The sequence below is a fragment of the Pseudorca crassidens genome, chromosome 3, assembly GCF_039906515.1.
Source record: "Pseudorca crassidens isolate mPseCra1 chromosome 3, mPseCra1.hap1, whole genome shotgun sequence".
Lineage (NCBI taxonomy): Eukaryota > Metazoa > Chordata > Mammalia > Artiodactyla > Delphinidae > Pseudorca > Pseudorca crassidens.
In genome coordinates this window covers 168,965,598-168,984,734 of record NC_090298.1, presented here as the reverse complement: position 1 = coordinate 168,984,734, position 19,137 = coordinate 168,965,598, and the positions used below count along the sequence as shown (strand labels likewise).

Genomic DNA, 19,137 nt, shown 5'->3' with positions numbered 1-19,137 from the left:
TTCGTGCCCCGGTCCGGGAAGATCCCACATGCCGCGGAGCGGCTGGGCCTGTGAGCCATGGCTGCTGAACCTGCGCGTCCGGAGCCTGTGCTCCGCAACGGGAGAGGCCGCAACAGTGAAAGGCCCACGTACCGCAAAAAAAAAAAAAAAAAAAAAAAGAAGTGTGTACACTGAGGCATTCTTTAGAAGGTAATTTGCAATATTCTTCAAAATTAAAAATGCATATGCCTTTTTATAATTCTAGGAATTTACCCTATGCACTCAGACATATGCCCCAACCATGTACAAGGCTGTTTGTTGTAGGATCCTTTATACCCAGGGGTTTGGTCAGTTACAGCCTGTGGGCCAAATCTGGCCGGCTGTGTGGCTTTGTAAATAAAGTTTTATTGGCACACAGCCACGCCCACTCATTCACACATCACCCGTGGCTGCTTTTGAACTGCAAGGGCTAGAGTTGAGCAGTTGTAACAGAGACTGCCTGGCCTACAAAGCCTGAAATATTTACTATCTGGCCCTTGACAAAGTGTTGATTTATACGAAAAGTCCAGAATAATCTATGTTACCCCTTGATAGGCGCCTGGCAAAATAAATTGTGGCACATTCACAGGGCAGAACAGAGGGCAGGTATTAAAAAGAGAGACTGGGGAGGGGTTACCTCTCGGGAGGGAGGGCGTATTTTTCCTCTATATTCTTTTGTACTAGTTTGTTTTATTCTTTAAGCCATTAAAAAAAAACTGGACTTTCCGAAAGGATGGAGTGGCTGATGGCACAGGGAGAGGCCACCGTGCTGTTAGAAACTCAAGTACCAAGAGTGCCCTCTGCGCAGGCATGGTCTCTGGTCTCCTAGTCTCTCAGCTGTTAGGACATGAAGAGGGGCACGGCCTGCCGTCCCTTATCGGTGTGTCCTGACCCCCAACCGCTGAGTCAAGTCTCTGGACAAGGAGAGGTGCAAAAGGAAGTAAGGGCCAGGCACGTCAGAGGCACCCACGGGCTGCCTCAGGACTCTGGGACTGTCCTTACTGGGCCAGTTGGCGCCCCACCCCCCCACTTCATGCCAGGGCAGCACCGCTGAGCAAGCAGCGCCCCCATCCTTCGACTGCAAGGACTGCCGTGCCCTTGGCTCAGCCTCCTCCCGGGACCCCCGCCCACTCGAGGAGCCCCCATCACCAGCCCCAGGGGTTCAGAAGGAACCTCAGGCAGGCCGCGACGCTTCCATCTGGAATCGTTTAATGAGTCTACTTCTTACACGCATAATTATAAAAGAATAAGAATCGACAAAAATATTTTCTTTTCATAATGTGTAGAGGTGGTTCGTCTCTGGTGGGGTTTTTTTTTGTTTTGTTTTTTTGTTTTTTTCCTACCCGCCCCTGGCAGAACTCTTGGCGGGAGGGAAAGGAAGGAGTAAGGATAACCCTGAGGCAGGGAGGGTTCCACTCCCAGCCCTGGAACCCCGGTCTGGGCCGGCGGGCCAGGCAGAAACGTGTGGCGGAGGGCTGGGCTGGGGAGAACGGGGCCGGGTGCGCTTCAGAGCCTGCCTGAAAGCCGGGCCGGAAGGCTGCCCCGCTTCCCTGCGCACCGCTCACAGCCTGCCGGGCACGACTCCTGCTGTGGGCTTCGGGTGCTGGCTGGGGTGAACCCTGTGGCCCAGCGGCAGACCCTGAATCTAGATTTAGGCACCCCTTGCTATCTTTCTTTTAAATAATTCATAAAAATGCCCACCCCCAAAAGAAAAACAAAACGAAACACAAATATGAAGTGGGCGGGTGGGGAGGAAAGGCAACCGCATGCTTCTGCGCCGGTGGCCGGGCTGGGCCTGGGGGTCCCCGGGGCAAAGGCTGGCTCCTCCGAGTCTCTTCTGGCCTCCAGTGCCCAGCGGAGTTGAGGCTCCCGCTCCTGGATGACAGGGAGAGGAGGGATGGCTTGAGGAAGTGCCTCGTGGATGTTGGTCTCATCTCTCCATCCTGGCCACGAAGAAGCAGCAGGCTGAAACCCCAGGAGCGTTAACGAAAACAGTAAAAGGCGTTGGGGCGAAGGCGGCAGCTCCTGGGGCGGGCGGTCTGGCGGGGCCGGTGGGAGGAGGCGCTGCACAGGGCCTGCGGGGCCTCTCGGTCCCTCCGGCAACGGCGGCGGCGAAGCCACTTGTGCTCTGACTGTGCAGGCCCGCACGCGGCGGCCCGCGGGCTCAGAGGTATTCCTGTAGAAAGTGCAGCAGTGTGACTTCATAGTGCTCGCCGGACTCGGGGCAGCGGATGCTGTGTCTCTCGTTGGGGTATATCTGGGTGGACAGAGAAGGCAAGGCTGGTGGCACCGAGGCACCCCTGCACCCTGCTACCCCCGAACCCCCCCACCCCCGGGCTCAGAGTGTCTCTCCTCAGGGCCTCGGTCCCGCCCCCGCCCCCCAACCCCTGGGGAGGGTGCAGGAAGGGAAGAGGTCTTGCTCCGGCACTGAGGGACCCAGGTTCGAATCCCCCCTCCACGGCCAGCTTGCTGTGTTAATTCTGGGCAAGTGACAGCCTGCCTGACGGCAGCCCCCCATGAAAGCTGAGCGAAGAATTCAGACCCTGTAGGGTCTTTGTGGCCTGGGCAAGCTAAGGTCTCAAACACAGAGGACTTGCACATATGAAAGCCTTAAGAAACTGTGCTGCTGCTCTATCCCCCAAACCCAGAGAGCTGCAAGGAACCCAGCTCCGTGAGTGGCTGGGGCTTCATGTCTCACAGACGTTTGGTGCCTCCAACTGAGCCACGTTCATTTCGCCAACAGGCCCCACTGGGGATTATACATGCTAAGGCCCCAGGACAGCCTCCCACCCCAGGCTGTGCCAGGTGTTTTCCTGGGTCTGCTCACCACCTGAGGGGGGGTCATCCCCAGAGAGAAACGGCAGCACGCTGGTGCCAAGGGCCATGCCCAAGGAATCACCCAGTCCCTGAAGCCTGGCTGAGCGCATGTCCAGGCTCTTGGGTAGATGGTGACAGGGACGCAGGTCTTGCCTCTGGCTATGAAATGAGGGCTCCTGCACCCCAGCAGTTCTCAGAGGAGCCCTAAGGGCTCATGGGGTAGGCGTGAAACCTGCTCCAGACCCTAGGAATGCACCGAACTGCCCAGAGATCTCCCCTCCTCCACCCTTGCCTTGATGAATCCAACCTGGATGAATCACAAGTCTGATCACATGGTCCCCAGCTCAGAGGTCCGCAAGGACTTGCCAGCTTGAGATCAAGACCTGGACTCCTGGGTCCCGCTGCCCCTACAGCCTCACGGGCCCCACTCCTTCCGGGCCCGGGGCAGCGGCACTGCCTGGGACAGACCCCGCTGCACCCACCCCTTCATGCCACCCTGGGTCTGGTTACTTCTTCCTCCTTCTGGGCTGTGAGGGCAGGGAGGGGGTCCATCTGGCTCCCCACTGTGCTCCCAGCCCCCAGTCCCAGGCCTGACATCTGACAACAAACGTGATGCACCAACAAGCTGGGGCTGTCAGCCTCCAGGCCAACTGCTGCCCGGTGTCTGAAGAGGAAGGTGGGCGTGCTCCATCTCCCCCACTCGCAGCCCCCAAGGGAGTGTCTTGTCTCACCTTCAATTTCCCCTGGGCAGGCAGGGGCACAAGCCTCTGGGACCCCCTTGTGTGCCAAATGCTTCTCCTGAGAGAACTCATTTGACCCTCACAAGCTCTGGGAGGCAGGGGTTATCACGCCCATTTCACAGATGAGGAGACAAGGCCCAAGGTTAAAGGACCTGCCGCCAATGGCCACATGGGAAGGGAGTGGCTATCCCAGCAGCGAGGCTCAGGGCTTCAGGCTCAGAAGGGACAGGTGAGGATCCACCCTGGCCCCGCCTGACTCCTTTGCTCTGATGTGCAGCTGCCTCTGGCCTGTGTTTGGAGAGCATGTGCAGCTGGGGGGGGGACTGCCAAGCAACGCCCAACCCAGCTCTTCACCCACAGGGAGCCCCGCCTCCCTCCTGCCCTGTCTGGCAAGCGCATGCCCAGCCACAGGTCCCTGCGGCCTGTCCCTCCTGCCCGATGACCCTCAGTTTCCCCATTTGTTGAATGGCAACATGTCTTCCCCTGACAGCTCAGAACGCATGGAGGCGTCCAGGAAGCGGAAAGACTGCAGGGCAGCAGCAGGTAATAAAATCTGTCCCTCTCGCCTCCAGCACACCCACCCCCCACTCCTCCGAATCCACCAGGCCTCTCGCTCCCCACTCCCGCCCCCTTTCCTGCCGGGACAACTGACTGTGGCTCATGTCCCACTGGCCCCCATGGGCCTCTGTCTACAGGGCTGCCAGAGGGAGGCCTGACACCTCGCCTCACCCTTCGGAACAAAACACAGCCCTCCCCTGAGGCCCACCCCTTACCGCTGAAGCCCCGCCCTCTCACAAGGTCCCGCCCCTTACTGCTGAAGTCCCGCCCATCAGCGGAGGCGTAGGGCGGCTTGCCATGCTGGTCACCACATCCTGCTCCCCAGCTGTTCTGCTGGCTCCACCTACCCTGGTCTCCCGTCCTGGAGCTGCTCCCGCCTACTAATTTCCTGTCTGGTGTCTTCCACAGCCGCCCCCCCAGGCCTAGATGAGTTCCCACTTACTCTTTAGCACCCTTAAATGTCACCTCTTCGGGGAATTATTTTCTGACCCCCGTCAAGGGACACCCCCCCCGCCCCGCCCCCAGATGCTGTCAGTATTCTGTACAGTTCCTTCAGAGCAAGGTTCCTGGCGCGCATGCGCAATCATTTCGGTAACATCAGCCTCCCTCCACCGGGCCCAGTTCCCAGGTGTCGCCAGCAGCAGGTGGCGCGGACCCGGAGAGATCAGCGCGCGACTGCTGAATGGTGGTCTGGACCCAGGGAGCCGGCTAAGTGTGGAGCCAGGCAGTCAGGTGTGAGGATGGGGGCGCGGCCACGGGTGCCCCAACCCACTGCTGCCCACGCAGCGGGCTCCTGGGAGGAGCCACCCACCTGGAGCTGGTAAGGCTTTCCTGCTCGGATCAGCTGAGAGACGAGGAAGTTTGTGTGGAAAAAGTGCACATTCTCATCCAGGAAGCCGTGCAGGATGAGCAGGCGGTTGGGCCTGGAAGACAAGGTGGGCGTGAGGGTCTGGGGCGAGACCCCCTTCTCCCGCCCATAGGCACTCGCACCACAGTCCACGCTCAGCCAGGGCTGGGGGCCCAGGGTCCCGTCCCAGCCCCAGGACAGCGAGGGCGGAAGCAGCAGCTCATCAGCAGAACGTGGCGGAACTCAAATCCCGTGCACAGTGCACAACTGGCGGGTCTGGGAGACCCCTCACTTCCTTCCAGGCGAGGAGGGGAGGGGTGGGCGCAGAGGCTGTGCCTGGAATGCCCTGAGCTCGGGGAAGCTTCTGGAGCAGTGCTGCCCACGGGCACTCTGTGACGATGGAACGTTCTAGACCTGCGCCACCCATCGCCGCCAGGTGGCTACTGAGTGCCTGACATGTGGCAAGGGTGGTCGAGGAACCTTACTTTTTAAAATTTTGATTTATAAATAAAAATAACTTATTGAAGTGACACACAACCTAAAATTACTAATTTTAAAGGGATTTTGGGGCATTCGGTGCATTCACAGTGTCGTGCAACCATCACGTCTATCCTGAGTTCCAGAGCACTTCCATCACTCTGGAGCAAACCCCTGTGCCCATGAGCAGGCACTCCCCACCCTGGGCAACGACTGGTCATCTGTCTCCACGGTTTTACTGTTCTAGTGAATGGGGATGAATGTGAACGTAAATCGGAGTGGCCATGGAGCAGTGGGTTCTGAGCTTGGCTGCATGATAGCACGCCACTGTGGAGCCCAGGCCACCCTCCAGACTAGAGAGCAGCCTTGTGGGGAGAGGGGCCCTGGCGGGGTCAGCCTGTGACGAGAACCCTGGCACTAAAGGTGGGGCCCAGGTTCACTAGACAGAGCCACACCAGAAACTGGCCACGCCAGTTTCTTTTCGATCGGCGAATCAGAAGCCAATGCCCAAAGCATTGACGTGGGACATCAGAGCTGTTCCAACACACCTACATGTTAGAAACACTGTGGACCTGTGTTCTGAACCACGGTGTCAAAACCCACAAGACAGAGGCCGTTCAGGTTCAAAACTGACTCAGGGGGTCCATGGTGGGCCGCGTGTTTGGGGGATGAGGGGAGCCAGCACGTGCAAGGTGTGCTCTAGACCTTCCCTTCTTTCTGGGGGCAGGGCTGGGGGGCTTCCCTCCCTCCTCGCTCCAAGAGAACCCAGGCACCTGCTTTCAGTGAGGAGCGGTGAGGAGGGAGGGCTGCGGGAGCAGAGGGGACCAAGGGGCAGGCACAGTGGGAGGTGCGGAAGCCACGCCCAGCCGGCCACAGGCGGGCCAGCCCTGGCGACCCTGAAGTCAGGGCGGGTGGGGGTCTTACTCATTGGGCAGCTTCTCCACGTGCAGGGCCACGGAACCCGCCTCATAGCCAAGCTGGTTGTTTTCTGGGACATCCATGTAGCGTTCTGTGTACCCTGTGTCGTAGGCCATCCAGACTGTGACTGGAGCACCTGCGATGGCCACCTGAGGGCCACAGTGGATGGAGCGGGGGGAGAGAGAGAGAAAGAAAGAGAGAGACACATACACACAAAGGTCAGGTCCTGGGAGCCTGCGCTTGGCCGGCTGTCCCGGGGCCTCCCCCGGAGGACGTGAGGAGCGGGCATGCACACGGGGGCTGGCAGGGGAGGGGCCCTCAGACGTGTCTCCCCCGTGGACCGTGCATTGTCTCGGGAGGGTGGGTGAGCTGAATGAGCACGCCGGGGCCGGGATCGGCCCCTCCCTGGGCCCACTGCCTTCCTGCCGCCTCCGCCTCCTCATCGCCGCCCCGCGGTGCCCTGACAGTGCCGCCGGCCTGGGGGCCCCTCCCCCGACGCTCTTCACACCATGCCCCACCTCTGCCCATCCGAGGCCGGGGTCCCGGGCTCAGCCTCCCACAGAGAGCTGCTGGCGGGGTTTTGTGCAGCCGGACGCCATCCTGGGGTCAGCAGTGGCGGGCAATGAGGAGGGGGGCTCGGCCCCATGGGGCTGCTGCGGGGAGAAACAGCCACGTGGCAAGGCCCCTGCCAAGATGCCTCCCCCGGGGGGGCGGGCTCCAAGGGGCACGGGTGGGCGCTGGCAGACAGGAGGGAGGAGGTGGGGACAGGACCCACCTTGAACACCTGGGGCTTGTGGATCAGCCCCATGAGCGAGAGGAAGCCTCCATAGGACCAGCCGTGGATGGCAACCCGGCTCAGGTCAATGAAGCCGTACTTCTCGGCCACGAAGTGCAAGCCCTCCACCTGGTCCTCGATCTCCACCTGGCCCTGGGGGATGAGGCCAGGCACCTCTCAGTGGCCTCCTCCCAGGCACGCGCCCTGCTGTCCCACCTCTTCCCTTGCAGGGAGCCCTCTTCCTCTTGGATCAAAAGCAGCTCTCTGGAAGCTACCCCTCTCTCCAGGCCCCATGCAAATCTGCTGTCTGGGGTGGCGGTCAGACAGGCCTGGCACCAACCCTGCCCCACCATCCCCTGGCTGACTCTGAGAAAGTCATGTCCCTTCTCTGGGCCTCAGTTTCCTCATCCCCAAAACGAGGACGTCAACATGAATAGGATCGAGTCTACAGTGGGTGTGAGGATGAAACGAGATGCCGAGTGTCCTGTACTCTGAGGCCTGGCGTATGCTGAGGCTTGATGAACAGCTGGTGTCATCACCGTCCTCACCACCGCCAGCACCATCCTCATCACCACCACCACCATCATCATCATCCTCATCACCGTCCTCATCCTCATCACCATCTCCACCTTCATCACCATTATCCTCAGCATCACCACCACCATCACCATCACCATCCGCATCACGATCACCATCGTTATTATCAACACCACCACCATCACCACCATCAGCACCACTTCCACAGCCACCAGTGCCTGTCTTGACCAACCCTTGGGACTTCCTGCTGATCAGGCCTATACTGACGTGTCTGGCTGCATCTGGGTTTTAGGCACCAGGTGGGGCGTGTGTCTACCTGTCTCCCCACAGGCTCAACTCAGAGCTGAGCAACAGAGTGGATGTTCCCTCTGGTTCCAAAGGCCGCCCCACTTATGACTGACATCCTGGCCAGGACCATCTTTGATGAAGGTGCCCCAGGGCCACCCCCAAGCCCCAGGTCCCCCTTCACCACACAGGAAGGGACTGAGAAGAGATGTTACCATTTGGTTTTTCAGGGCCCCTTCAAATCGGAGCCCTCGCTGACAGGAGCCCCTGCCGTCAATCACGACCACGGCGTAGCCCAGAGACGCCAGAGTGTTAAGCCGCAAATACTTGATTCCTTTGAAGGAGTTATTGACCAGCTGCACCTGTGGGGAAGGCGAGATGAGGCGAGTGTGAGAAATACAAGTAAAACACCGGCAGGATGGGCTAGACGGGCGAGACGCCAGCGGGATGGGACGGGGGCTTACAGCCTGAAGACAGGGCCTGTGCTCTATCGTGAAGGCTATGGATGGCCCTGGGCAGGTTGTGGAAGTGGTGGGGAGGAGAAGGTCAGACGGGGGCCCACTGTGCACCAGGCCTTGTGCTTGGGATGTGCTACAGAGAGGAAGGTCCCGGCCAGGCTCCCTTCTCGGCCAGGGACTCTGCCCCAGGCCCTCCATGGAATTACTCCCTTATTTCTTCAGCCTCTTTCTTTTCTACCCTTCAGTTATCTCTAAAAACAGACACAAAAACTGCTGCGGGTGGCGGGCGCTGTGTTCCCCAAGTGACGTCACTTACGCTAGTCCCTTATTTGGCACGATGAATGTTTGGGGCCTTATCGTCCTCTGCGGGTAGGGGCATCCCGCTGACTGTAGGGTGTTGACAGCATCCGAGGCCTCTACCCACTAGATGCCAGGAGCATCCCCCACCCCAGCTGCGACAACTACAAATGTCCCCAGACATCGCCAAGTACCACCTGGGGGACAGATCACCTCCAGCAGAGAACCGCTCTCTTAGATGGACCTGCTTGCCAACCTGCCTGCCTGGCCTGTCCCCTTCACAGAGAGCTGGGCCCAGGGCCCTTGGCCACCTCTGTCCCCAAGCTGGTGACCAGGGGTGAGAGTGGGTCACTGCTGGGCAGGTGGCCCAGACACACACGCCGGGTTTAGGGGGGCTTCCCAGAGGGACACAGGAGTATCAGCAGGTGAAAGGGTGGCTGTGCTAGAAAGTGTGGTGTGCGGAGAGCCAGGGGCCCCCAAGGACCCTGCGTGGTCAGTGGGGATGGGGAGGGGCACTGGGGGAGGGGGAGGGTGTGGGGGAGCAGGGCAGCGCCCACCTGCGGGCCTCCGTACACAAAGAGGACAGTGGGGTGCTTCTTCCCTGGCTGCACGGCATGCGGCTTGTAGATCATGCCATAGAGCTGCACATCCGAGCGCGTGTGGAAATGGAAGATTTCCGGGGGCACGTAATCCGGGGGACAGCCTGCGGAGACAGAGTGGCTGTGGCTCCGAGGGCCGGGCTGGGCCCGGGAAGCCCACCTCGAAGCAGGGCCTATGTCTGGCCGACACCCACACTCCCCCAGCCCCGGAGGGTGGACCGGAGGCACCCCATCTCCTGTGCTGCCCGACAGTTAAAATCAGAGGCTGAGGGCGGAAGTGACCCTGCACCCTGTGAGCCAGCTCGGGCCAGGCCACAGTCTGGCCGGGACCAACTCCAGAGCCCCGACACTGGCTCACCTAGTACGGAGGTGATGACAACGCTGGGATCTGATTAATGGACAGTTTTATGGCGGGGAGGGGGCTCTCTCTGATTTTCATGGTTACCTGTATCTTTGCAAAGCAACACTGGTTTTCCAATCCAGTGGTGAAGACAACTCTTCCTTTAAGTTCATTTAGGTTAAACAGAGTGTCAATTTAAGAGGAAAATAAGTAAATAGTGATGTGGGTCAGGGGTCTGCAAATATTTACTGTAAAAGGCTAAGTAGTAAGTATTTTTGGCTTTACACGCAGAAGAGCCGTCGTGTGTCTCTGGGTTGTAACCACACTCGTCACTCTGTATCCTCAGGGGATTGGCTCTAGGGCGCTCCTCAGATACCCAAACCTGCCAATGCTCAAGCCCCTCATGTGAAATAGCACAGTATCTGCATATAACCTATGCACACCTTCCCCCGCGCTTTAGCTTTAAGTCACCTCTAGGTTACTTATAGTACCTGATACCAAACGTTAAGTAAATACGATGCAAGCGCTACGTAAACAGCTGCCACACACAGCTCAAGCTTTTCTCTTTGGAATGCTCTGCGGCTGGCTGCGTCCGTGGATGCGGAACCTGTGGCTAGGGAGGGGCTGACTATACTTGACTCTGCTGCTGCTGCAGCCCCAAAGTCACCACGGGTGATGCCAAAATGACTGGACGTGGCCGGAGTTGGCCCACGGGCCAGCTTGCCAGCTTCTCACAGATGTGGCGAGACTGGACTTTTGGGGCAGCGGTGCCCCCGTCTGCCTGCCTGCACGCCGGGGGCTGGGGATCGGGACACCCGCGCCCCCAGTGCTGCCCCACTGGCTGTGCTGGGTGCCTTGGCAGGCCCCTCCCTTCCCTGTTTCCTCTTCTGTGAACCAGGGCCAGAGTTCCCACGCTGTCACGTCCATGGCGACATGGGGAGAGTCAGGGCCTGAGCTGTCAGATGGAGGGGGCTCCTTGCTTATTCAGCTTTCGGGGGCGGTGATGTGACAAACTGTTTTCCAGCCCATAAAACCCACCCCAAACTCCAGGGGTTCCTATTTCCTACAATGTTCTAGAAATCTGCAAGTGGCAGGGCTGGGCTCAGGAAAGGGCGTCCTCTTTAGTGAGCGCTTCCTATGAGCTGGGCGCTACGTGAGCGCTTGGTTTACATCCCATGGGGGGCCACTGGACCGTTCTGTAGATAAGCAAACATTTCAGCGAGATGAGCTGACTTGCCTTCGCTTCCGCAGCCAGAATTGGAACATGGGGTCAACCGGGCAGAGTCCTGGCACCCTGGAGGCTCCTGGGCAAACTGACAAGCTGCCTCGTGCTCCCCGAGGCCCCTCACGACCTACTCCCGGCTCCTTCCACAAATGAAGGCTTTGGAGCGTCTGCTCTGCACAGGCGCCCTGGGAGACGGCCGCCCCTGAGGACGAGGATGGCCCGTGTAGGGACCCCATCCATCTGGCAGAGTCGGCTCCTGCACTGAGTATGTGCTCCATCCATAACAGCAGCGCAGAAACCAGAGACTGTCTCGGGGGGCCCACAGGACAGGTCGGGGCCTGTGGTTATGCTCGACCCGCTCTCGGGGCCGCGCCGCTCAATGCCTTGTGCTCGCCCAGATGGCCCCCTCTCACCGGCCTTATTTACCAGGCCTGCGACGAGCAAGCTGGGGCTCCCCAGGGGAAGGACTCGCTCAGGAGCCCGGGGGCCTGGGGCTACTCACTGGCCGCCTCCATCATGCTGGCCCAGAACCGGGGCTGCTTGTGCAGGGGGTCGTCATCGGGGCCGCTCAGCTTGTAGACATGCACGCAGGGTGGCGTGCCCACGCTGCTGTAGTGGCTGATGAACATGTCGAAGTTCTGCAGGCGGGACGGGGTGCTGAGACCGCGGGGCGCCTCCCCCTCCCCCTCCCTGCTCGCCCGCCACCTGCATCAACCACATGCCATCTTCACCCCGTGTGGTGTGTTCCCCTACCTAACTCTGCTGCTGTTACCACCAGCCCTGCCTTGCAGATAAGCAGACTGAGGTGAGAGGAGCCTGTCCCCTGGCCAGGGGACCCCAGGCGGAGGCCGCTGGACCCAGCGGGGGTGGGGGTCAGAGCCAGACCTGCCCGATGCCAGAGTGTGCCTATCTTGCTGGTTCTGCAGCCAGCAAACAGCCACTGGCTGCTTGCCCGGGATGGGGGTAGCCCTGTGCTCATGTTCCAGAATGCTGCCTGATCTTCCAGAATGTTCCAAGGAAGGGAGCATCAGGGAGGTGCCCACCTGGCTCATGGAGCAGCTGTGGGAGAAGCCGGGCGTGGTGAGGCGCACGATCTCGCCGGCTGACTCGTAGCTGACCACGTAGAGGTGATGCTCCAGGGGCGTGTCCTTCGTGCCTTGGAAGTACACCAGCTTCGTCTCCTCGTTGACCCAGATCTGCGGGGGCACGGGGGCTCTTGGTGACAGGGCCGCCCTCCCCACCCCCAGGGAGGGCCCAGCGTTCTGTGGACAGGGGACCCGTTCTCTCCGAGCTGGCTTGAGCCCACAGGCTGGACAGCTGTCTGGGAGACTTCACAGACCCCGTGGGGCAGGAGCAGACCCCACTAGGGCTGGGCTAACTGCGTGTTCTCCGGTCTGACTTGCAGTCAGAACTCTGGGTCCGGACAGCTCCTTCCAGGCAGATCCAGATCAGCCGCTGAGGGGGGCTGAGGCCCCAGTGCTGGGACAGAGGCTGAGGGAGGGCCTGTCCTGGGCCTGCCAGTCCCCGGCCCTGGTCCCCAGTGGGGACAGCCCACCTCTCTGACCCAGGTGCTCAGGGTTAAGAAGTGGTAATTCCCTGCCCCACCGGTTTCCTGGGGGAACGCCCATCAGACCCCTGGCATGGTTCTTAGGCACTGTCCTCAGGAGGTGCAGGAAGGAACCTTGCTCTGGGGCCGGGAACAAGCACTGCCTTGCTGGGGCTGACCACGCAGCACAGACGCTTAAAGAGACACTTCAAAAAGGCACATCCTCTGAACCGGCAATTACACCCCTGGGAACTGCTCCTGAGGACTCCACCAGAGAGGTGAGTTCAAAACGAAGGCACAAAGATGCTCCAAGTGCTCTTCAGACTAAAGAGAGGTGACACCCCGAATGCCCAAAAGACGGACTGGCTCCGTAATTACGGCACAGTTCTCTGTGGCCACATAAAGCTATACTGTCTAAAAAAACCCTACAAATCCTCTAAAATTATGATGCTCCTGTGGAGATGTGTGAAAATAGGAAAGATTTGCAGTGATTTCCCCCCGTGGTCACCTCTGAGGCGGAGTGGGGAGGTCACAGGGGTCTGGGGTGAGGATGGAAGGGGATTATTTAGAACGATTCAATTTTTACAACAAACACTGATGTGTTCGCTGTCACTGTACTTGAAAAATAAATGCTGGTTTTCTAGAAATGGAGGATGTCGTGGGAAAACCCCACACCGCAGGTAGTTAAGTCGTGTGCTGCTGTCGTCACAAGGACCGTGTGAGAAGATATGCAGGCAGGAAGGATCTCCAGGCGGGGGACCCACCGAGGCCTGGGGCCATGGCACAGGCCACATGGAGCATGCGGCCGTGGAGGTGGCAGAGGGCTCTCTTTCCCTTTTTAATTCTTAAAATGCTTTTTTTTTAAAGAAAATTTCTGGGTAAAAAGATAAGGCATGCAGAAGGTAAAACTTTCACATTAAAGAAAGGTTTTGGGTTTTTTTTTTTTTTGGCTGCACTACACGGCTTGTGGGATCTTAGTTTCCTGAGCAGGGACTGAACCCAGGCCCTCGGCAGTGAAAGCGCCGAGTCCTAACTACTTGACCGCCAGAGAAGTCCTTAGAGAAAGGACTGTCTTGTGTGTCTGCCAGATGCTGCGCTGAGGGCGTCCAAATATTTTAAAGCAGGGTCCTCACCCAGGGCTGTTCTGCCCCCCCAGGGACGTTTGGCAGCCTCTGGACACATCTGTGGTTGTCACCCCCAGGGTGGGGCCAGGGAGGCTGTTCCACACCCACAGTGCCCATCTCTGGCCCCGAGTGTCCATGGCGCCAAGGGGGAAACTGCTGTGGAGAGGACCAGTGCTATCTGATGGTCCCATCTCACAGGTGAGGAAACTGAGTCTTAGCACCCAGCTAGCGAGGGGCCGAGCGAGGCTATGAGCACAGGGGCCTCCAGTGAGCTTCAACCACAGCAGGGCGACTGAGTAGGGCCAGGTGTGGTCATATGGGAACGGACACAGTTACCTACAGAACCGGAACTCAGCAATAACTTTTCTCTTGCTCGAGTGTTTTCTAACCACTATTTCCCACTGTATGAAGAGCACAGCAATGCACACTTGCACGTTAACCTCTCGAGGGTGCCCTGGGGTGGCCTCGTAAGGTCCACGCCTAGACCTGGGGCTGCCGGGTCAGGTGAGACATAGGTTGACGCTGTAATAGATGCCGCCTCTGCACCCCAGAAAGGCCGAGCCACGCCCCCTGGCTGCACTGCCCAGGGGTGCCTGGCCCCCTTCTCTTGGCAGCCCTGGGCAGCACACAGGCAGCCCACCTCTCAACTTTAAAAGGGTTGGCCACCTCTCCTCCTGGTTATTTGTATGGTTTAGTTTTTTCCATCTAAGTCTTTGGTCCAGGAGGCCTTTATGCTGGTGTGAGGCAGGGATCCAGGAGGTCTGATTAAGGGGTCTCTTTGGAAAATCTGGAATTCTGTAGACCCGGACCCCGGTGAAGATACTCTGGTCACATTTTTTTTTTTTTTTTTTTGCGGTACGCGGGCCTCTCACTGCTGTGGCCTCTCCTGCTGCGGAGCACAGACTCCGGACGCGCAGGCTCAGCGGCCATGGCTCACAGGCTAGCCGCTCCGCGGCATGTGGGATCTTCCCAGACAGGGGCACGAACCCGTGTCCCCTGCATCGGCAGGTGGACTCTCAACCACTGCGCCACCAGGGAAGCCCTGGTCACATCTTTATGATGGAGCATCTGGGTCGGGGAGTGGAAGGTGCACCTCTCAGCCCTGCAGCTGCATCTTTTGTTCCCAAACCTCCCCGGGCAGGCATGGGGGTGGGCCCCCGTTGGAAGCTGCAGGACAGTTCTACGGTGGGCACCACCAGTGTCCCACAGACTCACAGACTGCTGTCCTGGGGACAGGTGGCTTCAGGGAGTGGATGGAGGCTAAGTGAATGCTCCAGATGGCACTGAGAATGGGCTGGGCCTCACCCACTAGGATCCAACAAAGGATGCTCAGGACAGCCTGCTTCCTGGACCCAGGGTCTCCAGCTGGTGGGAAGCACAGCCCCCGTGGCCCTCGGCGTGCAGAGCAGGAGGGAGTGGCCGGGTGGGGGGGCGGAGAGAGAAGCCACAGGCCCGGGGGTCTGGAGGGGGCGGGAGCACGTGTGCATTGTGTCTGTGCACATATGCGTGTACAAGCATGCATGGAGACTCGGGTACCTTGGAGCCGTGCCTTGCCAAAACCTCCCATTCGCCGCTGGTCAGTGTGATCTCCTCCTTGATGGGGCATTTAAATTCATCTGGAAGAAAGGAAAAGAGGTGAAGGGAGCCCGGGAAGCTATGATGGGGACTCAAAGCACACAATGAATTCTCCACGGAGCCCAGGCAGCCAGGTGATGGGCAGGTACACTGGCTGGGCCCCAGGGATGGTACAAGGACCTGCCACACCACAGCCCAGGGAGCGAGGTGCGAGGTTCCCACCATGTGGATGGGGCGCCAGCATTTCCCCAGAAAAACCAAGGATCTGCATTTTTATCAAAAGCACCCAATTTTCAGGACTTCCCTGGTGGTCCAGTGGTAAAGACTCTGCACTTCCTCTGCAGGGGGCACGGGTTCAATGGCTGGTTGGGGAACTAAGATCTCATAGGCCATGTGGCCAAAAAAAAAAAAAGCACCCAATTTTAGAATCCTGCAGGTCAAACTGCCACCTTCCATGCCTGGACCTGTGACTGCTTAGGCCACGTAACCAGATCTTGATTAAACTCTGGGGCTGAGCAAAGGCTCAGTGGAGTTACAGGAGGTTTTTTGGTGGGTAGGCCTCGCTTTTGAATTTTTACCAGGTACATAACAATACGGAATGTGTCTTGCCACATGTTAGAAATTATTAAGACAGTTTATGAGCACTGGCTAAAATTGTTTTCTTTCCTTTTCTTTTTTTTTTTAAATATTTATTTATTTATTGGCCACACTGGGTCTTCGTTGCTGCACATGGGCTTTCTCTACTTGCGGCAAGCAGGGGCTACTCTTCGTTGCGGTGCGCAGGCTTCTCATTGTGGTGGCTTCTCTTTGTTGTGGAGCACGCGCTGTAGGTGCGCGGGCTCAGTAGTTGTGGCGCACAGACTTAGCTGCTCCGTGGCACGTGGGACCTTCCCGGACCAGGGCTCGAACCCATGTCCCCTGCATTGGCAGACAGATCCTTAACCACTGTGCCACCAGGGAAGTCCCTAAAATTGTTTTCTATCCTCTTGGATCTGAAGCACACTACTGACCACGTCACCTAGGGAGGGACAGATGTCCCCGCACAGATCCACAGGGCTGCACAGTCAGGAACTTCCAGTGCAGAGACCTGGGCCGGGTGACTTGTCACAAGAAGACCCGGGAGGGAGGGCTGTTCCTCCGCCCCTCACTCACCAGGGGCCGGATGCGCCACTTCCTGCCCACTCACGCCTTTGCTGGACACCCACTCTGCTGGGCCCAGGCAGGGAGCCCAGTCGCACAGGCCTCCTCTGGGGCCGGCCCTGCCGACATACCTCTCCCAGTCCACAGTCGCTGTGCCCTCAATTCTCCTGCTGCCCCCAGGAGGCCCCCAGGAGGCCTGGGCGATGGTTCAACCTGCTGGCCCCCCTGCCTTGCTCCCACTCGCTCTGACTGCCCTCAGTCGTCTTCTGGGCTCAAGCCCACACTGCTCACGGCCCAGAGGGTCCCGCAGACCATGCCAGGCTCCTCCCTCCTCCCTTCCCGGCCCCTTGCTGGGGAGCCACCTGTGTCACCTGGACACACTCCTCCTGACCGGGTCCCCCAGCCTCCTGACTGCCCTCCCACTTGGCCGGGACGCCCTTAAGGAACCCACTCCTTTGGCCTCGCCTTCTGGACCGTTCAGTTGCCTGCAGCAGGCGGAGGCCTTGAGGCAGGGCGGTGGGGAGGATGCAGTCGGGGCACCAAAGGGCGGAGGAGAAACCAGCAGGGCCCACCTCAAAGGCAAGGGTCCCCCGGGGGCACCTGCCATGAGCCCCACTCAACAACCACCAGGCAGAATGAGAGCTCTTGGCTGCCCATTTCAAGAGGGAGGATGAGGGTTTCTCCAGTGAGATCTCCAAGGCGAGGGGGTTTCCAAACAGGAAAGCAAATGCTGACGAGTGTCTCTGAGACGGCTCAGCTGGCCTGTGACAGCCGCGCTCAACCCTGAAGGACAACAACGCCCAGACGGTGGTCACTCCTTGGTCCCCATCTCACCTGACGCCCCGGCAGCTTGTGGCTTAGTCTGTTCCTGACCCTCGGGCTCCTGCGGCGCCCGAGCCCCCCGGATACCCCCTCCCTTGGGTGACCGTCTTCACACCGTGGCGGCCTCAGTCTCCTTAGCGGGCATGGCCTTGAAGCCCTGTGGCTCATCCAGGACAGTCCCACCCCCAGGGGACACTGGGTGGTGTCTGGGTTCATCGGTGGTTGTCACAACAGGGGTGCTCCTGGCATCGAGTGGGTGGCGGGAGGGATGCTGCTCCACACCCCACAGGGCCCCGACACCCCCCAGAGAGTGACTCGGCCCTGATGTCCGCAGTGCCGGGGAGACCCTGCTCCAAGCTCTGAGAGCCCTGCTTGGCACTCAGACCACACCCTACCTACCCAGGCTCCGCCCTTGGTGCCCCAGCCTGTGCCCAGGCTGAGATGCCATCCGTGTGTGAGGACACCCACATTCCCACCGTGGATCCACCCTGGTCCCAGAACCTGCACGGAGCTTCAACTTGAACATGTCCAAAACCCAACTCAACAGTTCTCTCCTAAACTGTCCCCTCAGAGTCTTTCCATCTCAGACTGGAACTCCAAAACCCTTTCAGACGTCCACGCCGTCCCTCTCTCTCTCTCTCTCTCTCAGACCCCAGTGCAATCCACCGTGTCAGCTCAGCAGTCAAGTACATCCAGAATCGGGCCCACCTGGATCTAGAGCAGAGTCAGCTCAGCCCCATTGCCTGACCCCAACTTTGTCACCTCCCCCCTCCCTCAGGCTCTGCTCCATGAACAGCCACAAGAATCATTCTAAACCGGCCGAAGGTCAATGGTAAAAGCCCTAGTCCTCCCCGCGGCCCACGAGGCCCTGTGCCACCTGCCCCGTCCCCTCCCTGCCCTCCCCTCCTCCCTGTCTCCCCCTCGCTCACTCTGCTCCAGCCACACAGGCCTCCTGGCTGTGCCTCCAACACGCCAGGCCCAGCCCCGCCCTGCCGCAGGGCCTTTGCACGGGCTGACCCTCGGCCTGGAGCGCCGTGTTGTGGCTGCTTCTGCCTCCACCCGGTCTCTGCTCTGTGGCACGTTATCCACTGCTGTGCCCCTGGCCTCCTGGCCTCTCACTGTATGTGGATGATGCCTGCCTCCTCCACCAGAGGAGAGGTCTTCGCTTTTCTCTTCCTACAGTGATACCCGCCCCCCACCACCCCCACCCCGCACCTAGGGCGGGGCAGCTTTTCCTATAAAGAGCCAGACAGCACAGACTTGGTGTGCAAAGGGCCTAGCATGTAGTCGGCGCTCAATAAATACTGCCGCCTGAATAAGCCGGGAGCCGGCTGTGATAACCCTGCCAGACCAGGACTGGCACTGGGAAAGGCCGGCCTCTTAGTCACTGGCACCCACTCCCTCTGGGGTGGGACCAGGGAACAAACCACAGGCGATGAGCAAGGTGTTAGTCAGGGTCGCTCACCTTCCCCGGGGCTGAAGGGCTGGGTCCAGTCGTAGCCACGGGGCTTCAAAACAGCGGTGACTTTGTACAAGTGGCAGAAGCCGGTCTTGCACTCGTTGGCGCGGATGAAGCAGAGTTCGTCCTCTCCCTCTGGTTGGGGGAAGGGATAGAAGATGTCGTGAACCTGTCCGGGCAGAGAGAGAGAGAGGATGTGTCAGAGGCGGGGGCTGGGGTGGTGGGGGGACACATCCCTTTGAGAAAGGGGAGGCTCCGACTGCCTGGCTAGAGGTCAGACCCCACCGACTCTCCCTCCGGAGCTGGCTTCTCCACATCGCCAGCCCCCGTCCAGCTGGGGAGCTGGGGGCGGGGACGCGGGACCCCGGCCCGGGTGGGGCACACACCCCTGCCCTTACATTGATCCACACGTCGGTGACCTCCTCGTACACCACGTGCGGCTGGGTGCTCCTGGGCACGGCTCTGGCGAAGGCTGCCCGCTGCTCCTCGTTCTCGGCGGTGGGGATGAACAGGGCCGGGGGCAGGAGGACGAGCTGAAGCCGCTGCTGCGGCCGGTCCAGGAACATGGCCCAGGCACTGG

The 19,137-nt window shown here is 59.6% G+C and overlaps 1 protein-coding gene across 4 annotated transcripts in view; it reads right to left on the bottom strand.

Moving 5' to 3' along the window:
• Positions 1-1,210: 1,210 nt before the first annotated feature.
• Positions 1,211-19,137, bottom strand: part of DPP9 (dipeptidyl peptidase 9) — a 41,103-nt gene continuing 23,176 nt past the window's right edge. For 2 of the 4 annotated variants that reach the window (XM_067734107.1, XM_067734110.1), the window contains 11 exons: positions 18,956-19,133; positions 18,564-18,726; positions 15,098-15,177; positions 11,935-12,087; positions 11,394-11,529; positions 9,285-9,430; positions 8,188-8,334; positions 7,151-7,303; positions 6,382-6,524; positions 4,945-5,056; positions 1,211-2,275 (listed from right to left, as the gene is read on the bottom strand). In XM_067734107.1, coding sequence (XP_067590208.1) covers positions 2,183-2,275; positions 4,945-5,056; positions 6,382-6,524; positions 7,151-7,303; positions 8,188-8,334; positions 9,285-9,430; positions 11,394-11,529; positions 11,935-12,087; positions 15,098-15,177; positions 18,564-18,726; positions 18,956-19,133 — 1,504 coding nt within the window. In that variant the 3' untranslated portion in view covers positions 1,211-2,182. Of the gene's footprint in view, positions 2,276-4,944; positions 5,057-6,381; positions 6,525-6,893; positions 7,029-7,150; positions 7,304-8,187; positions 8,335-9,284; positions 9,431-11,393; positions 11,530-11,934; positions 12,088-15,097; positions 15,178-18,563; positions 18,727-18,955; positions 19,134-19,137 lie in introns of those variants that run through there. The other 2 variants (XM_067734108.1, XM_067734109.1) reach the window with 2 other exon arrangements.